The following is a 27,948-nucleotide window of genomic DNA, read 5'->3' as shown; positions in this document are numbered from 1 at the left end:
AACTACTATAATACTGCTCCCAATATACAGGAATATAACTACTATAATACTGCTCCTATATACAAGAATATAACTACTATAATATTGCTCCTATATACAAGAATATAACTACTATAATACTGCTTCCTATATACAGGGATATAACTACTATAATACTGCCCCCTATATACAGGAATATAACTACTATAATACTGCTCCTATATACAGGAATATAACTACTATAATACTGCTCCTATATACTGGAATATAACTACTATAATACTGCTCCCTATATACAGGGATATAACTACTATAATACTGCCCCCTATATACAGGAATATAACTACTATAATACTGCTCCCTATATACAGGAATATAACTATTATAATACTGCCCCTATATACAAGAATATAACTACTATAATACTGCCTCCTTTATACAAGAATATAACTACTATAATACTGCCCCTATATACAAGAATATAACTACTATAATACTGCCCCCTATATACAGGAATATAACTACTATAATACTGCTCCTATATACAGGAATATAACTACTGTAATACTGCCTCCTATATACAGGGATATAACTACTATAATACTGCTCCTATATACAGGAACATAACTACTATAATATTGCCTCCTATATACAGGAATATAACTACTATAATACTGCTCCTATATACAGGAATATAACTACTATAATACTGCTCCTATATACAGGAATATAACTACTATAATACTGCTCCTATATACAAGAATATAACTGCTATAATACTGCCTCCTATATACAGGAATATACTACTATAATACTGCTCCTATATACAGGAATATAACTACTATAATACTGCCTCCTATATACAGGAATATAACTACTATAATACTGCTCCTATATACAGGAATATAACTACTATAATACTGCCCCTATATACAAGAATATAACTACTATAATACAGCTCCTATATACAGCAAAATAACTACTATAATACTGCTATATACAGGAATATAACTACTATAATACAGCTCCTATATACAAGAATATAACTACTATAATACTGCTCCTATATACAGAAATATAACTACTATAATACTGCTCCTATATACAGGAATATAACTACTATAATACTGCTCCTATATACAAGAATATAACTGCTATAATACTGCCTCCTATATACAGGAATATACTACTATAATACTGCTCCTACATACAAGAATATACTACTATAATACTGCTCCTATATACAGGGATATAACTACTATAATACTGCCCCCTATATACAGGAATATAACTACTATAATACTGCTCCTATATACAAGAATATAACTGCTATAATACTGCTCCTAAATACAAGAATATAACTACAAAGGCATGATCTGTCCCATAGACTGTGTACAGAATATTCACCTTATAATTACTAAAACAAGTCCCTGCATGTAGAGTCAGTCTTCTGTATAGCAGACAAAACTACTCCACTTAAACACTTAAAGGGGTATTCCCCCAAAAAATATTTTTGCATTAATACATTGCCCCACCCATAGCTTTCCATCTTTCCAATATTACTTTATTATGGATTCTGCACAGTTTTGCTGTTATCTAGATGTATTCACCCCCCGTAGCTCACCCCCACAGCTTACCCGTGGCCTCCCCTAACTGCCCTCCCCTGCAGCTTACCAGCGGTCTCCCCCCGCAGCTCGTCCACATCCCCCCTGCAGCTCACTCGCCCCCTTCACCTGCGGCCCCCCCCCCGCAGCTCACACTGCCTCAACTCTGCTATATCACTACCACAACTCCGCTATGTCACTACCTCAACTCTGCTATATCACTACCTCACCTCAACTCTGCTATATCTTGTGGATATTAGCTCTGCTACATCATGGACCAATTAGGCATAAGCATTGCATGATGGGAGAAGTAGTTTTCTGTCCAGCGCCATGTTGGATATAGATCGGCTTTTTAAAAAACTTTGGAACTATAGAACAATATGAGCTAGAAAGACGGGAGATGGCTCAAAATTCTCAGGGGGACTTGGTGAGTAAGACAAGCTAGGTTTGGGAGCATTTTGTTTTTTCAGCTCTTGGGGGAATACCCCTTTAACTTATAGGAATTGAAGATAGGAATAAAAGGTCACACATAAATAGGAAGGAGAGCAGGACGCTGATATGTGTGAGGTGTTCCTTACCGTACACATAGGAGATTCCCACCAGCTCAAAGATGGCGATGATCACCAGGGAATAGGAGGCGGCGTAGGTGTCCACCAGCTGCAGCATGTAAATTCCGCCCTAGAGGAGTCAGATAGTGAGAAGACAGAGATCAGTCTGGAGACGTCACTGTATACTCATCTTCTGCTCATTGCCTGATCCTCTGACCTGTGTGATCATCGGGAAGCCCATGATGAAGAAGGCGAAGCAGCAGACCAGGGTGAAGAGCGGCTTGTGGGTCCGCAGGTACTTGGGAAACTCATCCGAAACTGAAGTCACAATGGTTTCTATAGTAGCAAACTGTAAGAAGAAGGTGTGTAATATATGAAAGTGACACCGGTGCCTCACCCCTCATATTCTGAGCATACATAGGAAACATTGGAGCCCCCTGTTGGTGTTAGTTAAAACTACTACACCCCGATAGACTGAGGCGTAACAAGAAACTGCAAAAAAAACTATATAGGCTCTAGGATACTCACCTGTCCCGGCATAGTCCCCCAGCCTGCACTTGAGAGCCGGGAGAAGGAAGGAACCCTGTGCCGAGCAAGGTGAGTATGTGTATGGGGGGTCTCTTGTGGCTAGAGGTGCAATACTGCCTGCGGCCACAAGAGGGCCCCACCGTGCCGAGCCATGTGACTTGTTGTGAGCTGCTACCATAAAGGCTACCTGGGCCCCACAGCAGTTGCGTGGTCTGCCTTTATATTAGCTACACCACTGCCCATAAGCTAAAGAAGCAATATAAAAATAAAGTGATGAAATAGTTGTTCTTTATCTGCTCTTACCATTGTGTCCAGTCCTAAAGTCAGAAGCATTAGAAAGAAAATGATCGCCCAGAACGGTGACAGCGGCAGCCTGGTCAGAGCCTCGGGGTAGACCACAAAAGCAATGCCGGGACCTGTGGAGGAAGGGTGGAAATGACAGCAACGTTTTGGAAATGAAGTAAAGTGGTGTACTTTAGGGGCAGTGCCAGGCTACTTGGGGGTGGGCTCATGTAGACATGTGGGCGTGGCTTGCTTAGTCCTGTATTTTATTAGCAGCACATTATTAGGCACTGTAGGCTGCGTCTTTAAGCAGAATCCCACCGTACCTTGATCAGCAACTTTATCAATGTCTACTTTTAGCTCATTTGCCATGAAGCCGATGACAGAAAAGATGACGAAACCGGCGAAAATACTTGTGGCGCTGTTGGTGCAGGTAACAATCAGCGTGTCCCTGCAAGAGAGAAGAGAGTCCAGGGGAGGAGCATTCATACCAATGAGTACAAGCACAGAAGAAGGTCATTCCTATACCCCTCCACAGAGATGGGTGTGAGGGATCAGCACAGTACAATTCCATGATATCACCACCAGGTGTCGCTGTTTCCTCACTCTAGAGGCTGAGGGTGCAGAATTTTACAGCTCATTCTATAAGTGTAGATGTAGAGAATAATAATAGATACATAAGATCATACCGATACAGGTTATTGTGGAACTTGTTGTAAGATGACAAGGTGATCAGCCCTCCCCAGGCTGCAGAGAGAGAGAAGAAGATCTGTGTGGCTGCATCTTTCCAAACCTTAACAGAAGAAGGGACATAGAATTGATTAAAGATAGATGGAGAGAATTATGGATGGATGGATGGATGGATATATCGATAAATGGACAGACAGACAGACAGACAGATAGATAGATAGATAGATAGATAGATAGATAGATAGATAGGAGATAGATAGATAGATAGATAGATAGGAGATAGATAGATAGATAGATAGATAGATAGATAGATAGAGAGATAGATAGAAGATAGATAGATAGATAGATAGATAGATAGATAGATAGATAGGAGATAGGATAGGAGATAGATAGATAGATAGATAGATAGGAGATAGATAGATAGATAGATAGATAGATAGATAGAAGATAGATAGATAGATAGATAGGAGATAGGATAGCAGATAGATAGATAGATAGATAGATAGATAGATAGATAGATAGGAGATAGATAGATAGACAGGAGATAGATAGGAGATAGATAGATAGATAGATAGATAGATAGATAGATAGATAGATAGATAGGAGATAGATAGATAGATAGATAGGAGATAGATAGATAGGAGATAGATAGATAGATAGATAGATAGATAGATAGGAGATAGATAGATAGGAGATAGGAGATAGATAGATAGATAGATAGATAGGAGATAGATAGATAGATAGATAGATAGATAGATAGGAGATAGATAGGAGATAGATAGATAGATAGATAGATAGATAGATAGATAGATAGGAGATAGATAGATAGGAGATAGATAGATAGAAGATAGGATAGGAGATAGATAGATAGATAGATAGATAGGAGATAGATAGATAGATAGATAGATAGATAGATAGATAGATAGATAGATAGAAGATAGATAGATAGATAGATAGATAGGAGATAGATAGGAGATAGATAGATAGATAGATAGATAGATAGATAGATAGAAGATAGATAGATAGAAAGATAGATAGATAGATAGATAGGAGATAGGATAGGAGATAGATAGATAGATAGATAGATAGATAGATAGATAGATAGATAGGAGATAGATAGATAGGAGATAGATAGATAGATAGATAGATAGATAGATAGATAGATAGGAGATAGATAGATAGATAGATAGATAGGAGATAGATAGATAGGAGATAGATAGATAGATAGATAGATAGATAGATAGATAGATAGATAGATAGATAGATAGGAGATAGATAGATAGATAGATAGGAGATAGATAGGAGATAGATAGATAGATAGATAGATAGATAGATAGGAGATAGATAGATAGATAGATAGGAGATAGATAGGAGATAGATAGATAGATAGATAGATAGATAGATAGATAGATAGATAATAGACATGACACTGATGATGTAGATGTAGCAGCAGGATAGCAGTACCAGGACTGGGAACATTTACAGATCTGCCTGTACATCCCATACTCAGCTCTGCTGCTCCGCTGTGTTTGTCGCTGACCGGAGACCGCGGGTGACTATAGAATATGGGGCGATCAATAATGCAATTTAAAACTAGATGACTGAGTTATTCCAGAGCAGTTCAGCTGGGAGTAGTAGTCCCCTAATACAGTCACATGTCATTACATTTGCCAAGAGCCATCACATCGCAGGTGGGGGGGAGGCTGATGCTGGGGGGGGGGGGGGGCGATGCTGGGGGATTCAGCTTTATTCAACATTTCATCTTATTTTAGATTGAATCTGTGACCCCTATGATGCACAGATGTAAGTGATTCCCCTGCACTATCACCCCCATCATCCCCATTTAGAAGCCGGTGAACATGAGTATAAATGGAAGGGGTTAAAGGGGTCGTATACAGTGGACTCCCCTGTATAGTGTGCCCCATAATGTCTGTATACATCTATACTCACCATTGCATCTCCCAGCTTCTCCCACTTGGGGGTAATGAAGTACCACATGCCGGCTCCTGCCCCAGGCAGGGTCACCCCTCGGATGAGGAGGATGATGAGAACCACATAAGGGAAAGTGGCTGTGAAATACACAACCTGGGTGATAAACAAAAAACGATTACTATCTGGAGCCTATAAGGGGTGATAGCACAGCACTGGGCACCATCACAGAGAACAGACTGGACACATCCCGCAGGAAAGACACAGAACCTAGAGAGACAAGATATCTGCCAGACCCCTGCCAGTGTATCACTCTGCTCTGCTCCACCTGGTGATGTACTACAACGCCCAGCAACCACCCTGAGGGGTATCACACCCAGTGACTCCCCTGGGGGACATCACGCCCAGCGACCACCCTAAGGGGAATCACACCCAGTGACCACCCTGGGGGGCATCACACCCAGTGACCACCCTGAGGGGCAACCCACCCAGCGACCACCCTGAGGGGCATCACACCCAGCGACCACCCTAAGAGGAATCACACCCAGCGACCACCTTGAAGGGCATCACCCTCAGTGACCACCCTGAGAGGCATCACACCCAGCGACCACCCTGAGGGGCATAACACCATGACAGAACACAACCCATAGAATTCAGATGTGGAGCCCGAGCACTGGATACAATGGGAGGGGTGCTAAGATTACATAATCTGCGTGACCACCTGGAATAAAAGAGACATTACGCCAATCACAGAATCCACAGAAAGTGTATACACAAAGCAGAGTAACACAGGAGCACAGTGCTACAGCACAGGACACAGGGCACAGCTATAACTGGCTGGACACCTAGGCCAGAAACATAGATGAAAAGAAGGAAGGAAGGGATTGTGACTACCGCCATCTAGTGGTCCTCTGTGTGTCTGCACCCTGTATTGTGCTGAATTCAGAGTTTACAATTATGTTTCCTCCCTCAAAGTATAATTATCTATTTATCTACCTCTCTAATGATGTGTTTACACAGATAGATTTATCTGACAGATTTTTGTAGCCAAAGCCAGGAACAGACTATAAACAGGAGTCACGGCCGCGGCGGCGTCCCGTGCTCCGGACCGCCGCTGCGACCTCTCCATGCAGCTGCCGGGGTCCATGTACAGGGACCCGGCGCCGCTACTAGTTCGGCCCTGGGGGGGCGCCTTACCTCGCCCCGCTCCTGTCACCCGCTGTGCCGGCCGGCGCGCGCGGCCCCGCCTCCTAGGGCGCGCGCACGCCGGCTGTCTCAGATTTAAAGGGCCAGTCCGCCCCTTATTGGAAGGTGCACTAATCCCTTCCTATAAATTCCAGCCCTGCCCCACTACAGGTGTTGGAGCCTCTACATGCTTCCCATAGCGTTTGGCCCAGCTCCCTGTTGTTCCTGATTCCTGTCCGCTACCTGGTCCCTAGTCCTTGTTCCTGACTCCTGTCCGCTACCTGGTCCCTAGTCCTCGTTCCTGGTTCCTGCTCCTCTGTTACACTATTGCTCCTGTGTTCAGCCTGTCACCTGCGGTTACGCCTACAGACCTCTGCCAGCACCATCTCCTGCCTACTGCTCCTGCCACGCCTCGCCTGCCGTCGCTAGCAACCAAGCCAGGGGTAGCGACCTGGTGGTCGCCTGCCGCTGCAAGTCTATCCCGCCTTGCGGCGGGCTCTGGTGAAAACCAGCAGCCCCTTAGACTCCACTCCCTGGTGAGGTTAGTGCCATCGCTAGTGATGGTCCAGTGGATCCACTACTCCAGGCGTTACAACAGGGAACAGGTCATAAAGGAAAGACTGAGATTTCTCCTCTTCTCAAATCCATTCCTGGCTTTGGCTTCAAAGATCTGCCAGATAAATCTTTTACTGTAAAACCACCATAATATCAATCTATCTCCTATTCATTAATCTGCCCATTATCTATCTATTTATCTATCTATCTCCTATCTATGTATCTATCTCCTATCTATCTATCTATCTATCTATCTATCTATCTATCTATCTCCTATCTATCTATCTATCTCCTATCTATGTATCTCCTATCTATCTATCTCCTATCTCCTATCTATCTATCTCCTATCTATCTATCTATCTATCTCCTATCTATCTCTCTATCTCCTATCTATCTCCTATCTATCTATTTCCTATCTATCTATCTATCTATCTCCTATCTATCTATCTATCTATCTATCTATCATCTATCTATCTATCTCCTATCTATCTATCTATCTCCTATCTATCTATCTATCTATCTATCTCCTATCTCCTATCTATCTATCTATCTATCTATCTATCTCCTATCTATCTATCTATCTATCTATCTATCTATCTATCTATCTATCTATCTATCTCCTATCTATCTATCTATCTATCTATCCCCTATCTATCTATCTATCTATCTATCTATCTATCTCCTATCTATCTATCTATCTATCTATCTATCTATCTGTCTGTCTGTCTGTTTGTCTATCTATCTATCTATCTCCTATCTATCTATCTATCTATCTCCTATCTATCTATCTATCTCCTATCTATTATCTATCTATCTATCTCCTATCTATCTATCTATCTATCTATCTCCTATCTATCTATCTATCTATCTATCTATCTATCTCCTATCTATCTATCTATCTATCTATCTATCTATCTATCTATCTCCTATCTATTATCTATCTATCTATCTCCTATCTATCTATCTCCTATCTCCTATCTATCTCCTATCTATCTATCTATCTATCTATCTATCTCCTATCTATCTATCTATCTATCTATCTATCTATCTATCTATCTATCTATCTCCTATCTATCTCCTATCTCCTATCTATCTCCTATCTATCTATCTATCTATCTCCTATCTATCTATCTATCTATCTATCTCCTATCTATCTATCTATCTATCTATCTATCTCCTATCTATCTATCTATCTCCTATCTATCTATCTATCTATCTATCTCCTATCTATCTATCTATCTATCTATCTATCTATCTATCTCCTATCTATTATCTATCTATCTATCTCCTATCTATCTATCTATCTATCTATCTCCTATCTATCTATCTATCTATCTCCTATCTATCTATCTATCTATCTATCTATCTATCTCCTATCTATTATCTATCTATCTATCTCCTATCTATCTATCTCCTATCTCCTATCTATCTCCTATCTATCTATCTATCTCCTATCTATCTATCTATCTATCTATCTATCTCCTATCTATCTATCTATCTATCTATCTATCTATCTATCTATCTCCTATCTATCTATCTATCTCCTATCTATCTATCTATCTATCTATCTATTTCATCCTTTACAATCTGTGTCTGTCTGTCTGTATTACTGTCAATGGAAACAACTTTGTTCACTTTCAGATCCTGCATCTCTCCGCTGTGGAGTGCAGTGTTCTCTCTCTATACCATCTAATACTCCAGCCACATTCAGAGCTGTAACTCCTAGAACTGCTGAGCGTGACACCACAGACAGTGATTCTAGAGGTAGGAGACGCTCGGATTATACAGCATGAGAGCTAACCAGAATCCAGCAGAATTGTGAATGCAGCTCTGGATATGACTAAAGTATAAAACATGATGTCACTCAAATGAATGAAGTCTAATATTTTGTATAAACCTTATTTTGGTTTCCTGTGGTGTATGGGCTTGTATCCTATCCTGTGGGTGTTGTGTATGGGGCGGCATTGGCCGGGTGCGGGGGGACACGAGGACCACCTTCCTTTTAGACTAACCATGCTCTGCAGACAACATTCCAGTAACTAATAAGACTTCATTCCAAAGCAGCCAGGAAAAACCTGAAAAATGTGCAAAGTTAATCCGTGCAGAGGAAGACACTGACAAAACTTCACTATGACTCCTGGACGGTAACACAGACAAAGGTTATACCAGCCGCAGCCGCCATGTGTCTGCCATCTAGGAGGTCCTCACTTACCAGCACTTGAATGCCCATATACAAGTCATTACACTGCCCCCTATAGGCTGACAACTACATCTACATACTGGGTATCAGCTCTACAGGGCATTGCAATGATCCATGCTACTGCGATAAGACTCCGGCAAGACTAATACATGCATTATGTCCAGTGCAAGGTCCGCGGGGGCGGGGCAAGACACAGACATTCTCTCATTGGTGTTCTCTGCCATGCCACGCCCCCAAGGATTAAAGAACACTAAGAAGAGAGCTCTGTATCATAACACAGTGTAATAGTTTTGTCATAGAGTTTTTTCCCTGGTTCCTATTCATACAGAAGTCTGGGAAAGCTGAGTGACAACTACTATCCTTCCTACATAGAAGGTTGTGGGAAGAAAAAGACCACTCGGTCCATCTCGTCCGTCCTAATATTATTTCCTTTCTTATTATCTTAGGATAGATATATGTATATACCAGGCAGGTTTACATTCAGTTATTATACATTTACCTACCACCTCTGCTGGAAGTTGGTTCCAAGCCTCTCTTACTCTTTAACTAATATTTTCTCAGTTTTTCTCTATCACTGTATCTGTGTAAGCAGCAATGCTATAACTTAGGGGAAGCTGGACAAATCCTCCGTTTAATGTGCTTTACAGTGGAAAAGATAGAGTTCTAAATATCATAGTGTTAAAACAGCTATAAATCTGCTGAGTCGGGCCGGGCCGCTCGATATCTCCGATCCCTCCCCAGGCCACATCTGACTGTGCTGACTGTGCAGCACCGAGCGGGTAATTCCTCCGCACCTGCAGCGAACAGACTGGCCGTCACTGATTCCATCACATCCACCATAGAGATGTGGCCGGAGGCTCGGTGCTGATGTGGCGTTCCTGTCTAGTATTAACACTTTCACCTCCAGCTTCACCAACCTGATCTGAAAATCTCTTGCTTTGTATTCTCTGCTATATAACACCAAACCCTATGGGAAGGCATCGAGCTACCTTATGGCATTCTGCCTGCCCCCAGCCACCACTAGGGGGAGCTCACTGCATACATCTTATACATTGCCCTGAAGATATGCAATAAGTGGTTGTCACCCAGCTTTCCCTGGAGCAGATACAACTAGATAACGGCTCAATACAATTATTAGGATTATATTTAGGGCAAAGAGCTTTTGAACACCCCTCCCCCGCACCTACACGAAGCAACGTAATGTTCTGCACTGCAATACATAATACCTAATATCCTATTCCTTCCACGTCTAAGAAGCTGAGATATGGGGTCCTGTTTGCAGTGTTTTCTCTAAGTCTGATAGACCTAGCATCTCTACAGTGTGAGGACCCTGCAAACAGCTCCACATATCTCAGCTTCCTAGACCTTTGTCAGCATACCTCCAGCCATTCTCATGCTGAGGGTATAGAGGCATGTCCGTCATACATGTCATCCCCGCTGGGGTCCCCCGGAGTCTCCCCTCCTACCTTTCCTGACGTCTTGATCCCTTTGGCGAGTGAAGCATAGACGATGACCCAGGCCAGGAAGAGAGAGAGGACCAGCGGCCATCGGATCTCACCGGGATACTCAATGCCGGCCGAAATCTTCAGCATATTGTACCTGAGACAACAGGATTATTACTAATAATATACAAGGGAAGGAGTAGTCCACTGTGTACAAACCTCCAGACTTCCAGTACTTATCAGCTGCTGCATGTCCTGCAGGAAGTGGTGTATTCTCTCCAGTCTGACACAGTGCTCTCTGCTGCCACCTCTGTCCATGTCAGCAACTGTCCAGAGCAGTAGAGGTTTTCTGTGGGTGGACAGTTCCTGACATGGACAGAGGTGGTAGCAGCGAGCACTGTGTCCGACTGGAAATAATACACCACTTCCTGCAGGACATACAGCAGCTGACAAGTACTGGAAGACTGAAGAATTTTAAATAAGTAGTAAAGTAAACTGAAAATCTGTATAACTTTCTGAACTTTTTCTCCGGAGTACCCCTTTAAGGATATGAAGGCTTTTATTTCTAGAGGGAAAAAAACATACATGGAAACCACCAGCAAGCTGCTGTTGATGGATCTGCTGTTACTATTTAGTACATTGAATACACATCATGTTTTCTAATTTGGCGGATGGCGACTTACTGTAATAATCCTATATAGGTTGATATTCCCCAACCTGTGGCTACAACTCCCATCATGCCTGGGCAGCTATAGGCTATCATCAGGGGATAATGGGAGCTGCAGTTTTGCTGATATAGATGAGGTAAGGGCAGAAATTGTGATTTCAATAGAACAGGGGTAGGGAACCTTGGCTCTCGAGCTGTTGCTAAAGCTTTGGCTGTCCAGGCATGATGGGAGTTGTGGTTTTGCAGTAGCTGGAGAGCCAAGGTCCGCCCCTCCTCCACTATAGTATCAGCATTATTCTGGATAGACACTTCTTGGAGTGATCCTACTTACTGATGGTTTCCAGATGGTAACACTGTCTGATTCCAGCAGAATAGATGACCCCCTCCGTGTATTCCGCCTCTCACTTACTTGAAGTATTCCTCGCTTCCGCTGACGAAGGTCTTGTTGGCGTGGCTGGTGAAATTCACCATTGTCAAGTTTGGATAGGCGGTCATACAGAAGGTGCTGTTCTTGATCTGAATTCTGGGGTGATCCCCAATGACGCAGGAATCTGCAGAGACGTAATAATATAGGGGGGCACCGGATGAGGGAGAGATGGTACATATGATGATAGACCGCTGAGCTGTATGAAGAATCACTCCTTATGGCTATGATCAGTGACTCTGGATCAGCTTTATTATATATTAGCAAAGGCTAAGACCACTGCTCTGTCCCTCCCCCATGCTTTACACTGCAGCTCGTTCTGATTGGCTTCTCTGTATGAGCACAAGCTCTGCCCCATTTATTTGAATGACTTTCCATACACCTTTTTCCCAGGGGGCATTGCCCGACCTGTAATGGTCCACAAGGAGAAATACTACCCCCTCAGAGTAGACAGACGACCATTAAGGCATGGAAGATATTCAGGAAGATGCTGCATATAGGTACAAGGGAGAAGAGCAATGGGGAGGAGCCTCAGTGAGGGGATGGGCTTATGTAAGAGGGTGGGGCCATGTAAGAGGGGTGGGGACTCAGTAAGGGGAAGGAGCAATAGGGAAGAGCCTCATTGAGTAGATGGGCTTATGTAAGAGGGTGGGACCATAGCAGGGGGGGCTCAGTGAGTGGATGGACCTATGTAAGAGGGCGGGGCCTTGTCGGAGGGGGAGGAGTAATAGGGAAGAGCCTCAGTGAGTGGATAGGCTTATGTAAGAGGGTGTGGCCTTAGCGCAGGGGGAGGAGTAATAGGAAAGACCCTCAATGAGATTATGGGATTATGTAAGAGGATGGGACCTTGGCAAAGGGGAGGGGCCTTAGTGAGGGGATGGGCTTACATAAGACAGTGTGTCCTTAGCAGAGGGGAGGAGTAATAGGGAAGAGGCTTAGGGAGTGGATGGGCTTATGTAAGAGGGTGGGACCTTGGCAGAGGGGGAGGAGCCTCAGGGAGTGGATGGGCCTATGTAAGAGGGTGGGACCTTGGCAGAGGGGGAGGAGCCTCAGGGAGTGGATGGGCCTATGTAAGAGAGTGGGACCTTGGCAGAGGAGGAGGGGCCTCAGGGAGTGGATGGGCCTATGTAAGAGGTTGGGACCTTGGCAGAGGGGGAGGAGCCTCAGGGAGTGGATGGGCCTATGTAAGAGGGTGGGACCTTGGCAGAGGGGGAGGAGCCTCAGGGAGTGGATGGGCCTATGTAAGAAGGTGGGACCTTGGCAGAGGGGGAGGAGCCTCAGGGAGTGGATGGGCCTATGTAAGAGAGTGGGACCTTGGCAGAGGGCGAGGGGCCTCAGGGAGTGGATGGGCCTATGTAAGAGGGTGGGACCTTGGCAGAGGGGGAGGGGCCTCAGGGAGTGGATGGGCCTATGTAAGAGGGAGTGGATGGGCTTATGTGAGAGGGTGGGACCTTGGCAGAGGGGGAGGGGCCTCAGTGACTGGATGGGCCTATGTAAGAGGGCGTTACCTTGGCAGAGGGGGAGGAGCCTCAGGGAGTGGATGGGCTTATGTAAGAGGGTGGGACCTTGGCAGAGGGGGAGGAGCCTCAGGGAGTGGATGAGCCTATGTAAGAGGAAGTAATATGTAAGAGGGAGGGACCTGTATAAGGTAAAAAAAAACCTCAATAAGAGGGAGGAGCCTCAGTAAGTGAGCCATGGTAAGGGGGGTCCTATGTAGGGGGCATCTGTATGGGGAAGGGGTCTCTTCTTACTTTTTCTTATTATTTTGAGCTCAATATTCCCCATTTTGCACCACAAAATGTCAATCCCTTATTTCCAAACACTTTGGGAGCTCTGATGTAATACACAGACTGGCCACAGGGGGGCGAGATAAGACAATGAGCGACACTGTGCTTCAGCTGCTAGGAGGATGATACTGCCCTGTTTACAGCCTCAGTACCCACAGCCGCATTTACATCACGGAAGATCAGTGCAACTTATTGGGCTAAGAATTATAGTGAAGCTCCTGGGTCTTAATGCAAGACCTGTAACTTGGCCCCAGTTATCAATACTGGGGTCCATCAAGTACTGTGGCCACGATACGAGCATGTTGGGAGTTGTAGCTCTGCGGCACTAATCCAATACCAGACCTATTCTTGCTCACAGCTCACCCAGTAGGAGTCTGTCCTTATCCTTACAGTCCGGCGTATTCCATGGATTGTCACAGGACGCCCAGGGTAACACCGACACGAAGGAGGCGAAGAGATAGAAGAGGGTGTAGCACATGATGATGTTGTAGTAGATGGCGATCAGCACAGAGATGATCAGCATGGCGATCCCGCAGCCTATAAAGAGAGGGGGGGGGGTCGTTACATTATACAGGAAAGTGCTGAAGTTCTACAAATGTAAAAAGAATAACAACAAAAAGGGATAAAACATATTTAGTGTTTTAATTATTTTTTATTGTTCGGCTAATGACGCTTTCTCCGGGAGGACGGGACAATTTGCAGCGCCATAAAGCGTTAATAGGATCCAATAACCAACAAACAGAACATTAGCAACATGGATGATATAATGGACGACGACTAAAGATCCAATGCGGCAGCTGGACTGCAATTTAAAGGGGTAGTAAAGCTGGAATTACATTGTCTCTTTGTCATGCCTAATGGACTCCTGCACATGGGAAACGTCTGTGAAGCTCGTGACTACTGTATCAGCCCATCGTCATCGCAGGAGCTCCCTTCCCGGCATCCAAGGGGTTAAACAGACAGATCTGGAGAGTTGTTGTGCAGCAAGGGGTTAATTTTATTATTTGTACTTATAGGTGGTCAGAATTCCATTTTTCATGGACATCTGTTCACCAGGGGGTGGAGGGTGTAGTGTAGGTTTAGATCTCTGCTTGCTGACTGTGAATGAAAACATTCTAGTTCCATCCAGACTCTAAGAACATCCATAACACTTACACTATACAGAGCTGTGACACAGACAGGTACATATGCCTGCATTCACTGACAGCAAGTAGGGATGGAACTATACCTTTTCATATTACAGAAAACTAGGCTCAGGGACACATAGAAGTCTATGGAAGCAGCACAGGTGCATGGAGATGATGCAGATTATGTCTCCTGGGGGTCAGGTTACCAAGTCAATAGACAGCTAACCCGGCCCCCAGAGAGGAGATTACATGTCCTGTGTCTACAAAAGGAGGAGGGAAGAGGGAGCTGAACGTGGTCAGAGAGGACACAGAGAAGATGATTTTAGACATCCAGAGGGGATAAGAATGAGAAAAAAAACTGGATAAACTATTACAGGAGAGAATCGGAAACCCTCAGCGATCTAATACACACGAAATCTAGAACATAAAAAATACTAGAGGAAATCTTGACAATCTACATCATGTGAAATTTAGAAGATAAAGAAAACCTGAACAGTATACAAGATGGCGAAAAAAAAGATCTGAACACCTCAACAATCTAATACAAGATGAAATCTAGAACATATACTGAAGCAAACCTCTAGAATTTACAAGACACTGGAAAAGACCATAACAATCTATTACAACACATGAAATCTAGAACATACAGGACAAAACCTGAAACTTCACTAATTTACAACAACACATGATATCTAGAACGTACACCATCCTATAGGAAACCTGAACAATCTATTACAACGTGTGATATCTAGAACATACACCATCCTATAGGAAACCTGAACAATCTATTACAACGTGTGATATCTAGAACATACACCATCCTATAGGAAACCTCAACAATCTATTACAATGTGTGATATCTAGAACATTCATCATCCTATAGGAAACCTGAACAATCTATTACAACGTGTGATATCTAGAACATACACCATCCTATAGGAAACCTCAACAATCTGTTACAATGTGTGATATCTAGAACGTACATCATCCTATAGGAAACCTGAACAATCTATTACAACGTGTGATATCTAGAACATACACCATCCTATAGGAAACCTCAACAATCTATTACAACGTGTGATATCTAGAACATACATCATCCTACAGGAAACCTTATCAAACTATTACAACATGTGATATCTAGAACGTACATCATCCTACACAATCTAGAACACCAGGAAAATCATGGGCAGATAACAAGGTGGGCTAGGCTTGAGGAGAATAATGTGATATGGGTAAATCTAGTTTATATGTCAAGCTAAGGAGTAGTCAGGACATGGCTGTCACCCCAGAGGCCTACAGAACTTGAGAGTACAAAGACAATGAGAATCTCCAATATGATAAAACAAGAGGAACATAGCACAAAGTGACAGAGAACACCAGGAGTCTAGAACATGCATCACATCAACAGAGTCTAGAACATGCATCACATCATTGGTGGGGGGGAATCAAGAACATGCACCACCACATCTTGAAGATGCATCACATCACGAAGTGTTTAGAACATGCATCACATAACCAGGGGGTCTAAAACATGCATCACATCACCAGGGGGTCTAGAACATGTATCATGTAGAATGCCAGGTGCGTAAAAGATGCCATATAGTAATGGAACACTGTCCTCATGGAGATATATGGACTACATTAGATGTTATCTATAAACTAGAGAAGAAACAGAACAGGAGAGATAACAATGGAGGGATCTCCACAATGTGGATGTAATGGAGTCTATAAGAGGTAATATATGTGATGGGATATGTCTGCTGTATAGATAAACCAACCAGTTATAATGTTCTAGACTATAGAACTGAACCCAGTTGGCACCCTCCCCCCCCCCCCCCCCCCCCATTATGTGGTACTTTTAATTTGTGTACAAATAACCATAGAGTGGCTCTATAACTAACCCATACAGTGCATGCCATCATAGAGAGCTCAGATATGCCAACAGAGTGACCAAATAATACCACCAAATAGTGTTCAGATTACACCAACACATAGGGTCTAAGTTATATTGATGTACAGTGCACAAATAATACCACCATATAGTGCTCAGATTACACCAACACATAGGTTCTCAGTTATATTGATGTACAGTGCACAAATAATAGCACCATATAGTGCTCAGATTACACCAACACATAGGTTCTCAGTTATATTGATGTACAGTGCACAAATAATAGCACCATATAGTGCTCAGATTACACCAACACATAGGTTCTCAGTTATATTGATGTACAGTGCACAAATAATACCACCATATAGTGCTCAGATTATACCAACATATAGGGTCTCAGTTATACTGATGTGCAGTGCACAAATAATACCACCATATAGTGCTCAGATTATACCAACATATAGGGTCTCAGTTATACTGATGTACAGTGAACAAATAATACCACCATATAGTGCTCAGATTATACCAACATATAGGGTCTCAGTTATACTGATGTACAGTGCACAAATAATACCACCATATAGTGGAAAAATAAAAGTAACAAATTGTACTCAAATAATACTAACATAAAGTGCACAAGAAAAACCAACATGTAATGCAAATATAATACCAACAGATGTCTCGGTGTAGATTTCTGCCATGGTTTACTCCATGCCTGACCACTTATCTGGCGAGTAGGGCTTTACACCACCGAAAAGGAACACATTTATGTGCAAACCATGTGTGCAAAAATCTGTGGCTTTTCCATGGCGTAATCCAGGGCACATTATAAGTGTGCCCCACCATGCTCAAATAATACCAACATATAGTTCACAAATAATACCAAAATATAGTGCACAAATAATACTAACATACAGTGCTATCATAATACCAAAATATAGTGCACAAATAATACAAACATATAGTTCACAAATAATACCAGCATATAGTTCACAAATAATACCAAAATATAGTGCACAAATAATACCAACATATAGTGCACAAATTATACCAACATATAGTACACAATACCAAAATACAGTGCACAAATAATACCAACATATAGTGCACAAATCATACCAACATATAGTGCTCAAATAATACCATAATACAGTGCACAAACAATACCAACATATAGTGCACAAATCATACCAACATATAGTGCTCAAATAATACCAAAATATAGTGTACAAATGATACCAACATATAGGGGGGCGATTTATAATAAGCCCCGCCCCCTTTTCACCCCTCCCTTAACTGAGGCTAGGTTTACACATAAACCACCCAGAGGTCACTTCCATCACCTGGTTTACTATAATTTCTGCCTGCTGCCATGGACAGGTTCTGACAGACATGGCACAATTTAAGACCACCGTACGAATACGCCAGTCTTATTAAATGTCCCCCACAGTGCATAATGGGTATCAACATATAGTGCACAAATAATACCAACATATAGTTTATAGATCATACCAACATATAGTGCACAAATAATACCAATGTATAGTGTTCAAATAATACCAACATAAAATGCACAGATCATGCCACCATATAGTACACAAATAATACCAATATATAGGGGGAGATTTATCAAACATGGTGTAAAGTGAAACTGGCTCAGTTGCCCCTAGCAACCAATCAGATTCCACCTTTCATTTCCTACAGACTCTTTGGAAAATGAAAGGTGGAATCTGATTGGTTGCTAGGGGCGACTGAGCCAGTTTCACTTTACACTATGTTTGATAAATCTCCTCCAATGTGCGCAAATAATACCAATGTATAGTGCAAAAATCATACCAACATTTAGTGCAAAATATTACCAATATATAGTGCCCAAATGATACCAACATATAGTGCCCAACAATAGCAACATATAATGCACAAATAATACCATAAAACAGTGCACAAATAAAACCAACATATAGTGCACAAATAATACCAACATATAGTGCACAAATATTACCAATGTATAATGCACAAATAATACCAACATATAGTGCTCTAATAATACCAACATATAATGCACAAATAATACCAACATATAGTGCTCTAATAATACCAACATATAATGCACAAATAATACCAACATATAGTGCTCTAATAAAACCAACATATAGTGCACAAATAATACCAACATATAGTGCTCTAATAATACCAACTTATAATGCACAAATAATAACAACATATAGTGCTCTAATAATACCAACATATAATGCACAAATAATAACATATAGTGCTCTAATAAAACCAACATATAGTGCACATATAATAACAACATATAGTGCACAAATAAAAGCAACATATAGTACACAAGTAATACCAGCATATAGTGCACAAATAAAACCAACATATAGTGCACAAATAACAGCATAATACAGTGCACAAATCATACCAACATATAGTGCACAAGTAATACCTTCATAAAGTGCACAAAAAAAAAAACAACATATGGACGTTAAACTGCCGTCCACCAGGTTACATTCAGGATGTTTCTGCAGTCAAAACCAAAGCTGCAGGAACGTTCTCTCTTAGCTTTGATGTGCGGGCACCGTCGGGTATACCCACAAATGAATGAACTATTCGCTTCAATGTAATGTGCAGCCGCCGCACATGACATTGTGTGAACAGCTACGATTTCCGGACGTTCCTCACTAAACAGTGTCCAGAAATAATAGGCAGATACATTATTTTAACGCTCGTTCTAAAGAACGGGCATTAACATAACGCTGTGTGATCACAGTGAACAGCATCACATTGACTTTAATGTAATGCCTCCCCTGCAGTAAAGAACGGACGCTGATTCCATTGCAATCAGAGTCCATTCTTTACTGAAAAACAACATTGTGTGAACATAGCCTTACAGTGCAGAAATAATACCGACATATAGTGCTCAAATAATACTAACATATAGTGCTCAAATAATACCAACATACGGTGCACAAATAATACCAACATATAGTGCTCAAATAATACCAACATGTAGTGTACAAATCATACCAACGTATAGTGCACACATAAAACCAACATATAGTGCTCAAATAATACCAACATATAGAGTACAAATCATACCAACATATAGTGCACAAATAATACCAACATATAGTGCTCAAATAATACCAACATATAGAGTACAAATCATACCAACATATAGTGCACAAATAATACCAACATATAGTGCTCAAATAATACCATAACACTGTGGTGCACAAATAATACCATAATAAAGTGCACAAATCATACCAACATATAGTGTACAAATAATACCAACATATAGAGTACAAATCATACCAACATATAGTGCACAAATAATACCAACATATAGTGCTCAAATAATACCAACATATAGAGTACAAATCATACCAACATATAGTGCACAAATAATACCAACATATAGTGCTCAAATAATACCATAACACTGTGGTGCACAAATAATACCATAATAAAGTGCACAAATCATACCAACATATAGTGTACAAATAATACCAACATATAGAGTACAAATCATACCAACATATAGTGCACAAATAATACCAACATATAGTGCTCAAATAATACCAACATATAGAGTACAAATCATACCAACATATAGTGCACAAATAATACCAACATATAGTGCTCAAATAATACCAACATATAGAGTACAAATAATACCAACATATAGTGCACAAATAATACCAACACATAGGGGAAGATTTATCAAAGGGTGTAAAATTTAGACTGGTGCAAACTACCCACAGCAACCAATCACAGCTCAGCTTTAGGCAGTGCTGAAAGGAAAGAGGAGCTGTGATTGGTTGCTGTGGGCAGTTTGCACCAGTCTCCCCCATAGTGTACAAACAATACCATAATACAGTGCACAAATTATACCAACATATAGAATTATAGTATATATAGAGAGAAAGATGACCATAGAAGCAGTGTATATAGAAGCATAGTATATATAGAGGCAGTGTATATATAAGCATAGTATATATAAAAGCATAGTATATATAGAAGCATAGTCTATATCCATCAGGAGAGGCCGGTCCGTACCTTGTAGAGCAGGAATGGCTTTCCATACAGAGATGGGGCCCTGACTGGCAAACTGACCCAGAGACACCTCCAGCAGGAAGATGGGGATCCCGGCCAGAGCCAACATAGTCAGGTAAGGAATAAGGAAGGCACCTGAGGAAAGAGGAATCATCAATATCAGGGGATATATTATCTATCTACTATCTATGATATTATATACTGCGGGATGTGTGATGTAATAATAGAATATTATATACTACAGGATGTGTGATGGAATCATCTTATATTATATACTACAGGATGTGTGATGGAATCATCTTATATTATATACTACAGGATGTGTGATGGAATCATCTTATATTATATACTACAGGATGTGTGATGGAATAGTAGTATATTATATACTACAGGATGTGTTATGTAATAATAGTATATAATATACTGCAGGATGTGTGATGTAATAATCGTATATTATATACTAAAGGATGTGTGATGTAATAATAGGATATTATATAGTGCAGGATGTGTGATGTAATAATAGGATATTATATACTACAGGATGTGTGATGTAATAACAGGATAATATATACTACAGGATGTGTGATGTAATAACAGGATATTATATAGTGCAGGATGTGTGATGTAATAATAGGATATTATATACTACAGGATGTGTGATGTAATAACAGGATAATATATACTACAGGATGTGTGATGTAATAACAGGATAATATATACTACAGGATGTGTGATGTAATAACAGGATAATATATACTACAGGATGTGTGATGTAATAACAGGATATTATATACTACAGGAAGTGTGATGTAATAATCTGATATTATATACTACAAGATGTGTGATGTAATAAAAGTATATTATATACTACAGAATGTGTGATGTAATAATAGAATATTATACACTACAGGATGTGTGATGTAATAATAGTATATTATATACTACAGGATGTGTGATGTAATAATAGGATATTATATACTGCAGGATGTGTGATGTAATAATCTTATATTATATACTACAAGATGTGTGATGTAATAATAGGATATTATATACTACAGTATGTGTGATGTAATAATAGGATATTATATACTACAGGATGTGTGATGTAATAATAGGATATTATATACTGCAGGATGTGTGATGCAATAATAGAATATTATATACTACAGGATGTGTGATGTAATAATAGGATATTATACACTACGGGATGTGTGATGTAATAATAGGATATTATACACTACGGGATGTGTGAAGTAATAATCTTATATTATATACTGCAGGATGTGTGATGTAATAATAGGATATTATATACTGCAGGATGTGTGATGTGATAATAGGATATTATACACTACAGGATGTGTGATGTAATAATAGAATATTATATATTACAGGATGTGTGATGTAATAACAGGATATTATATACTGCAGGATGTGTGATGTCTTATTTGTATATTATATACTACAGGAAGCGTGATGTAATAATAGTATATTATATATTACAGGATGTGTGATGTAATAATAGAATATTATATATTACAGGATGTGTGATGTAATAATAGTTTATTATATACTACAGGATGTGTGATGTAATAACAGGATATTATATACTACAGGATGTGTAATGTAATAATAGTATATTATATATTACAGGATGTGTGATGTAATAATAGTTTATTATATACTACAGGATGTGTGATGTAATAACAGGATATTATATACTACAGGGTGTGTGATGTCTTATTTGTATATTATACACTACAGAAAGATGTAATTTTAAAGGACAAGTGCCATGAAAAACTTTTTCCCAGTAATTGAAGCACATTACAAAGTTATATAACTCTGTAATATACTTCAATCACCTATCCGCCTCCCTTCCCTGTCTTTTCCCCCCTCCACCCCCCAGCAGGAAGTGTCCTGACTCACACAGACCTGATTACTGTCGTCACCGTCACCAAGCTCTTCTCTCAGCTCCTTCTCCTGTTACACCAGCCTCCCCCTCCCCTGCCTTGTCAGGTGACAGGCTTGCTCAGCTCCCATTGGCTGAACAACTGCAAGCCATCACTTGTCACATGTCACTTGCTTATCTTCCCTCAGACTGACTCCAGCACATAGGCAGCCCCCCCCCCTCCCCTCATACCCTCTCTCCCCCTCCCCTCATACCCTCTCTCCTGCTGCCGTGGACTCAGTGAAGGAGTCATGTCACTAGAGAAGATAAGCTGAGCAAGCAGAGTCACCTGACAAGGAGGGGGAGGGGGAGGCTGGTGTAACAGGAGCTAGAGCAGCCCTCCTGCTGATGACTCATCCTCACAAGGAGCTGCCTGGTGACGGTGACGACAGTAATCAGGTCTGTGTGAGTCAGGACACTTCCTGGTGGGGGGTGGTGGGAGGAAAAGACAGGGAAGGGAGGCAGATAGGGGATTGAAGCATATTACAGAGTTATATAACTGTAATGTGCTTCAATTACTGGGGAAAAGTTTTTCATGGCACTCGTCCTTTAAAGCATATGAAGTATATTATACACTGCAGCAATATCAGTATAATTTACAGTATTGACAGTAGTGATGTGTGATGTAATAATTGTATATTGTACAGTACTGTAATCATTGTGTATTATATACAGTAGTGATGTGTGATGTAATAATTGTATAGTGTACAGTACTGTAATCATTGTGTATTATACACAGTAGTGATGTGTGATGTAATAATTGTATATTGTACAGTACTGTAATCATTGTGTATTATACACAGTAGTGATGTGTAATGTAATAATTGTATATTGTACAGTTCTGTAATCATTGTGTATTATACACAGTAGTGATGTGTGATGTAATAATTGTATACTGTACAGTACTGTAATCATTGTGTATTATACACAGTAGTGATGTGTGATGTAATAATTGTATATTGTACAGTACTGTAATCATTGTGTATTATACACAGGAGTGATGTAATAATTGTATATAGTACAGTACTGTAATCATTGTGTATTGCTGTAATGATGTGTGATGTAATAATTGTATAATGTACAGTACTGTAATCATTCTGTATTATACACAGTAGTGATGTGTGATGCAATAATTGTATAATGTGCAGTACTGTAATCATTGTGTATTGTTGTAATGATGTGTGATGTAATAATTGTATAATGTACAGTACTGTAATCATTCTGTATTATACACAGTAGTGATGTGTGATGTAAAAATTGTATATTGTACAGTGCTGTAATCATTGTGTATTATACATAGTAGTGACGTGTAATGTAATAATTGTATATTGTACAGTACTGTAATCATTGTGTTTTATAGACAGTAGTGATGTAATAATTGTATATTGAACAGTACTGTAATCATTGTGTATTGCTGTAATGATGTGTGATGTAATAATTGTATATTATACAGTACTGTAATCATTGTATATTGCTATAATGATGTGTGATGTAATAATTGTATATTGTACAGTGCTGTAATCAGTGTGTATTATACACAGTAGTGATGTGTGATGTAGTAATTGTATATTGTACAGTACTGTCATCATTGTGTATTATACATAGTAGTGATGTAATAATTGTATATTGTACAGTACTTTAATCATTGTGTATTATACACAGTAGTGATGTGTGATGTAGTAATTGTATATTGTACAGTACTGTCATCATTGTGTATTATACATAGTAGTGATGTAATAATTGTATATTGTACAGTACTTTAATCATTGTGTATTATACACAGTAGTGATGTGTGAAGTAATAATTGTATATTGTATAGTTCTGTAATCATTGTATATTGCTGACAGGACTGATGTGTGATGTAATAATTGTATAATGTACAGTACTGTAATCATTGTGTATTGCTGACAGTAGTGATGTGTGATGTAATAATTGTATAATGTACAGTACTGTAATCATTGTGTATTATACACAGTAGTGATGTGTGATGTAATAATTGTATAATGTACAGTACTTTAATCATTGTGTATTATACACAGTAGTGATGTGTGATGTAATAATTTTTATTGTACAGTACTGTCATCATTGTGTATTGTTGTAATGATGTGTAATGTAATAATTGTATATTGTACGGTACTTTAATCATTCTGTATTATACACAATAATGATGTGTGATGTAATAATTGTATATTGTACAGTATTGTAATCATTGTGTATTGCTGTAATGATGTGTGATGTAATAATTGTATATTTTACAATACTGTAATCATTGTGTATTATACACAGTATTGATGGAATAATTGTATATTGAACAGTACTGTAATCATTGTGTATTATACACAGTAGTGATGTAATAATTGTATATAGTACAGTACTGTAATCATTGTGTATTATAGACAGTAGTGATATGTGATGTAATAATTGTATATTGTACAGTACTTTAATCATTGTGTATTATAGACAGTAGTGATGTAATAATTGTATATTGTACAGTACTGTAATCATTGTGTATTGCTATAATAATGTGTGATGTAATAATTGTATATTTTACAGTGCTGTAATCAGTGTGTATTATACACAGTAGTGATGTGTGATGCAATAACTGTATAATGTACAGTACGGTAATCATTGTGTATTATACAAAGTAGTGATGTGTGATGTAATAATTGTATATTGTACAATACTGTAATCATTGTGTATTATACATAGTAGCGATGTAATAATTGTATATTGTACAGTTCTGTAATCATTGTGTAATACTGTAATGATGTGTGATGTAATAATTGTATACTGTACAGTTCTGTAATCATTGTGTATTATACACAGTAGTGATGTGTGATGTAATAATTGTATATTGTACAGTGCTGTAATAATTGTGTATTGTTGTAATGATGTGTAATGTAATAATTGTATATTGTACAGTGCTGTAATCATTCTGGATTATATATAGTAGTGACGTGTAATGTAATAATTGTATATTGTACAGTACTGTAATCATTGTGTATTATACACAGTAGTGATGTGTGATGTAATAATTGTATATTGTACAGTACTGTAATTATTGTGTATTATACACAGTAGTGATGTAATAATTGTATATTGAACAGTACTGTAATCATTGTGTATTGCTGTAATGATGTGTGATGTAATAATTGTATATTATACAGTACTGTAATCATTGTGTATTGCTGTAATGATGTGTGATGTAATAATTGTATTATGTACAGTACTGTAATCATTGTGTATTATACACAGTAGTGATGTGTGATGTAATAATTGTATATTATACAGTACTGTAATCATTGTGTATTGCTGTAATGATGTGTGATGTAATACTTGTATATTATACAGTACTGTAATCATTGTGTATTGCTGTAATGATGTGTGATGTAATAATTGTTTAATGTACAGTACTGTAATCATTGTGTATTATACACAGTAGTGATGTGTGATGTAATAATTGTATAATGTGCAGTACTGTCATCATTGTGTATTGTTGTAATGTTATGTAATGTAATAATTGTATATTGTACGGTACTTTAATCATTCTGTATTATACACAGTAGTGATGTGTGATGTAATAATTGTATTATGTACAGTACTGTAATCATTCTGTATTATACACAGTAGTGATGTGTGATGTAATAATTGTTTAATGTACAGTACTGTAATCATTGTGTATTATACAGTAGTGATGTGTGAAGTAATAATTGTATATTGTACAATACTGTAATCATTGTGTATTATACACAGTAGTGATGTGTGATGTAATAATTGTATAATGTACAGTACTGTAATCATTGTGTATTATACACAGTAGTGATGTGTGATGTAATAATTGTATATTGAACAGTACTGTAATCATTCTGTATTATACACAATAATGATGTGTGATGTAATAATTGTATATTGTACAGTACTGTAATCATTGTGTATTGCTGTAATGATGTGTGATGTAATAATTGTATATTGTACGGTACTTTAATCATTCTGTATTATACACAGTAGTGATGTGTGATGTAATAATTGTATTATGTACAGTACTGTAATCATTCTGTATTATACACAGTAGTGATGTGTGATGTAATAATTGTATACTGTACAGTACTGTAATCATTGTGTATTATACACAGTAGTGATGTGTGATGTAATAATTGTATATTGAACAGTACTGTAATCATTCTGTATTATACACAATAATGATGTGTGATGTAATAATTGTATATTGTACAATACTGTAATCATTGTGTATTATACACAGTAGTGATGTGTGATGTAATAATTGTATATTGAACAGTACTGTAATCATTCTGTATTATACACAATAATGATGTGTGATGTAATAATTGTATATTGTACAGTACTGTAATCATTGTGTATTGCTGTAATGATGTGTGATGTAATAATTGTATATTGTACAGTACTGTAATCATTGTGTATTATACACAGTAGTGATGTAATAATTGTATATTGTACAGTACTGTAATCATTGTATATTGCTGTAATGATGTGTGATGTAATAATTGTATAATGTACAGTACTGTAATTATTGTGTATTATACACAGTAGTGATGTGTGATGTAATAATTGTATAATGTACAGTACTGTAATCATTGTGTATTATACACAGTGGTGATGTGTGATGTAATAATTGTATAATGTACAGTACTGTAATCATTGTGTATTATACACAGTAGTCATGTGTGATGTAATAATTGTATAATGTACAATACTGTAATCATTGTGTATTATACACAGTAGTGATGTGTGATGTAATAATTGTATAATGTACAGTACTGTAATTATTGTGTATTATACACAGTAGTGATGTGTGATGTAATAATTGTATAATGTACAGTACTGTAATCATTGTGTATTATACACAGTAGTGATGTGTGATGTAATAATTGTATAATGTACAGTACTGTAATCATTGTGTATTATACACAGTAGTGATGTGTGATGTAATAATTGTATAATGTACAGTACTGTAATCATTGTGTATTATACACAGTAGTCATGTGTGATGTAATAATTGTATAATGTACAATACTGTAATCATTGTGTATTATACACAGTAGTGATGTGTGATGT

General features: G+C 38.9%; 1 protein-coding gene across 1 annotated transcript in view; it reads right to left on the bottom strand.

Moving 5' to 3' along the window:
- Positions 1-27,948, bottom strand: part of SLC6A5 (solute carrier family 6 member 5) — a 54,037-nt gene that overhangs the window by 21,893 nt on the left and 4,196 nt on the right. Inside the window, exons 3-12 of the mRNA XM_069955660.1 lie at positions 20,913-21,044; positions 14,184-14,357; positions 12,019-12,160; positions 10,967-11,099; positions 5,582-5,716; positions 3,631-3,734; positions 3,268-3,392; positions 2,963-3,075; positions 2,349-2,480; positions 2,162-2,261 (exon numbers count right to left, since the gene is read on the bottom strand). Of these exons, the coding sequence (XP_069811761.1) occupies positions 2,162-2,261; positions 2,349-2,480; positions 2,963-3,075; positions 3,268-3,392; positions 3,631-3,734; positions 5,582-5,716; positions 10,967-11,099; positions 12,019-12,160; positions 14,184-14,357; positions 20,913-21,044 (1,290 nt within the window). The remainder of the gene's footprint in view (positions 1-2,161; positions 2,262-2,348; positions 2,481-2,962; positions 3,076-3,267; positions 3,393-3,630; positions 3,735-5,581; positions 5,717-10,966; positions 11,100-12,018; positions 12,161-14,183; positions 14,358-20,912; positions 21,045-27,948) is intronic.

Source organism: Dendropsophus ebraccatus, unplaced genomic scaffold (genome assembly GCF_027789765.1).
Source record: "Dendropsophus ebraccatus isolate aDenEbr1 unplaced genomic scaffold, aDenEbr1.pat pat_scaffold_1020_ctg1, whole genome shotgun sequence".
NCBI classification, from domain to species: domain Eukaryota; kingdom Metazoa; phylum Chordata; class Amphibia; order Anura; family Hylidae; genus Dendropsophus; species Dendropsophus ebraccatus.
The sequence above is the reverse complement of the archived record's forward strand: the minus strand, read 5'-3'. Positions and strand labels throughout refer to the sequence as shown.